The 2612-nt window shown below is 37.4% G+C and overlaps 1 protein-coding gene across 1 annotated transcript; it reads left to right on the top strand.

Annotated features, from left to right (window-relative positions):
* Positions 1-1340: 1340 nt before the first annotated feature.
* On the top strand, positions 1341-1929 carry LOC149184250 (uncharacterized). The gene is made up of 2 exons (XM_089418872.1): positions 1341-1401; positions 1595-1929. Exons 1-2 carry the CDS (start codon positions 1341-1343, stop codon positions 1894-1896), a joined length of 363 nt encoding a protein of 120 aa, XP_089274998.1. The 3' UTR covers positions 1897-1929.
* Positions 1930-2612: the final 683 nt, after the last annotated feature.

Raw genomic sequence — 2612 nt, 5'->3', positions numbered from 1 at the left:
TAGATATTAAGTCACTCATTCAATTTCTCCCACTTTATTTTAATGTTATTTTTGGACATGAACTTGATATAATATCATCATTATTGAACTTTAATATATATATATATATATATATATAGATAATTTATGTTATAATAATAATAATAATATATTTTTATTAATTGAATGAAATATATATCTTATATAGGTTAAATGGCCATTTAGAATTGGAGTTGTCTTTAGTGAGAGATTTTGGACTTTCCCATGCCAAAATCCGGTGGAAGCTTTTGGACTTCCGGTACCAAAATCCAGTGGAAAAAAATTTTGGACTTCCGGTACCAAAATCCAGTGGAAAAAAATTGAGGTGAAATCTAGATTTGTGTTATTTGAATTGGTTTTTTAACTGTATATTTGGATTCAGCACCCTGATAAACACATTTTGATTGTGCAGAAATTACCCATCAAGCTTGTGATTTCAATAAATTGCTGCCAGATTTTAGAGAAATTTGACTAGAAAAACCCACCAAAAAAACTTCCAAAAAATCACGCCGAAGACCACTTCTTTAAAATTTAAGTAGCATAACTTAAATAGCATATTCGAATTCGAATCGTGCTAGATTCAGAGTCTTAAAATTAATCAAAAATTCCAATTTCCCGAATGCTCTGCTTTTGCCAGTTTTTCCATCGAATTGAAATTCCTAACCAAATTTTGACCGCACTAGATAGGAAAAATCACGAGGGCGATACGACGCCGTAGCCCACCCTACTCTGCATTACATGTCCAAATTCTTTGCATGATAGACAATGACGGCCACTTACCACGACTTTGAAAATAACGGGAAGCTACAGGGAACCGTATCTCATCCCATTCAATGCCGTATTCAAATGCAGAGAAGGCTTCGTAAGCCCATGGGCGCAAATTGATCGGATCAGCGTTCAATACGAGATCCCGAATGGAGGGACGTACGCTCTTGAATATACAGCCATGGCAATAGGTGTCCCGATACGAATTTCCGCTGCCGTGGGGCCCGGTTAAATATGTCGGAAAGATCAGTAACCAGTGGCAAATTTGACGAGGTAGAGACAAATCGCACCATCTGAGTCTAAACGAAAACAGTAGATCGGATAATCTTCAAACTTCAAAGTTCCTGCCTTGACCAGGAATAACAGTGCATGTGCCTCTCTTGTAGAAATGTTGTGAAACAGTAAATGAGATATCATATCACAGAGATTGTGACGAAAATGCCAAATCAATTAGTCAATTCTCGGACCGTGCAGAACACGGCAGGACTTCCAGCATGGGTTGTACGGTTTATAAATTGAACCTGCTTGCCCACAATCACCATGTCCAGTTGAGAAAAATGGCAACTAGCATTATTCTCATTGTTTGTATTGCCATCTTCTGCTGTTCAATCCTCGCAGGTAAATTAGCATTACCCAACATTTATTTTTCTTCTTCTAGAAAATTGAATTGTTATGGAAAGATTAAGATAAATAGGGTCTTTGTGTTAAACTGATTATAATTCAATTTCTTGTTCACGGTAGAATTGCTATGGAAAGCTTAAGATCGATAACGTTTCTCTGTTAAACTGACTATAATTCAATCATTGTGCAGAAGGTGCTCAAATAGGAGTGAACTACGGCATGTTGGGAACCAGTCTGCCACCTGCAGGCCAGGTGGGACACCAAAGAGGCCGGGGACGAGCATTGAGACCTATATCTTCGCTCTCTTCAACGAGAACAAAAAGGGCGCCGGAACGGAGCAGCACTTTGGGCTCTTCTACCCTAATCAACAGCATGTATACCCTGTTAATTTTTCTCCATAATTCTGCAGCTTGTGAATCCAACATACAAATAAAACCTATGTGGACTGGTCCTCCTCCATATGCGAAATGCCTTGATACGTATATTATCTAGTATGCTACATATATTGTAAACCCTTCTACAATAACATGCCGAGAATAAAGTGTCGTAGCCGTTGAGTTATCCTTTTTTAAATGATTCGCCTTTGGTTTTGTTTCCGAAAGTATATACCTGCAATGTTTAACACTCGACAAATGCAATGAATTTATGTAGATGCAAAAACCGTATATATCCTCCCAAAGAAATTTGTATATAATTTCCAATAATAATATTATCGAGATATGGTAGGTAAGATCAGCTAAGGATCGGAGAGAAAGGTTGATTGACCGTAAGTGTTAGAGCAGTCGTCTCTCACCTTGAACCGAAGAGGAAGTATCTACAACCTTTGTTGTAGATGTTTCTTATAACCTCAAACCCAACAATAATTTGACTGTACAGGAAAAGATAGACAACAATGGCGTTTGGGGAGAATGGTAAGGGTAACTTTACAGAATTTACGTTTCTGAAGACCAGACTAACTGGCAAAAAGTTAATTTTCTATTTCAATTACATAACTAACAGAACAGATAGTTTTAGAAAACTATTTATACACAATTATATAAGAATTTCAACTTTTTTCTCAGAGTCGCAACAATATAACTCACTCTCAACGCCAAGCGGTCGATCCTCTACATTCAGAGCGGCCTCATCTGTCTGTCCTTTAAATGTCTCCTTCTGGTTTGCAGTCTGCAATCTTTACATATGCCAGCTGTTTTAAGGTTGGTAGGTAC

This window comes from Pinus tabuliformis, chromosome 3_2 (assembly GCF_031772625.1).
Source record: "Pinus tabuliformis cultivar Carrire ecotype Pingquan chromosome 3_2, CPIR1, whole genome shotgun sequence".
Classification (NCBI taxonomy): domain Eukaryota; kingdom Viridiplantae; phylum Streptophyta; class Pinopsida; order Pinales; family Pinaceae; genus Pinus; species Pinus tabuliformis.
Note: the sequence above shows the minus strand (reverse complement) of the source record. Positions and strands in the feature narration are given on the sequence as shown.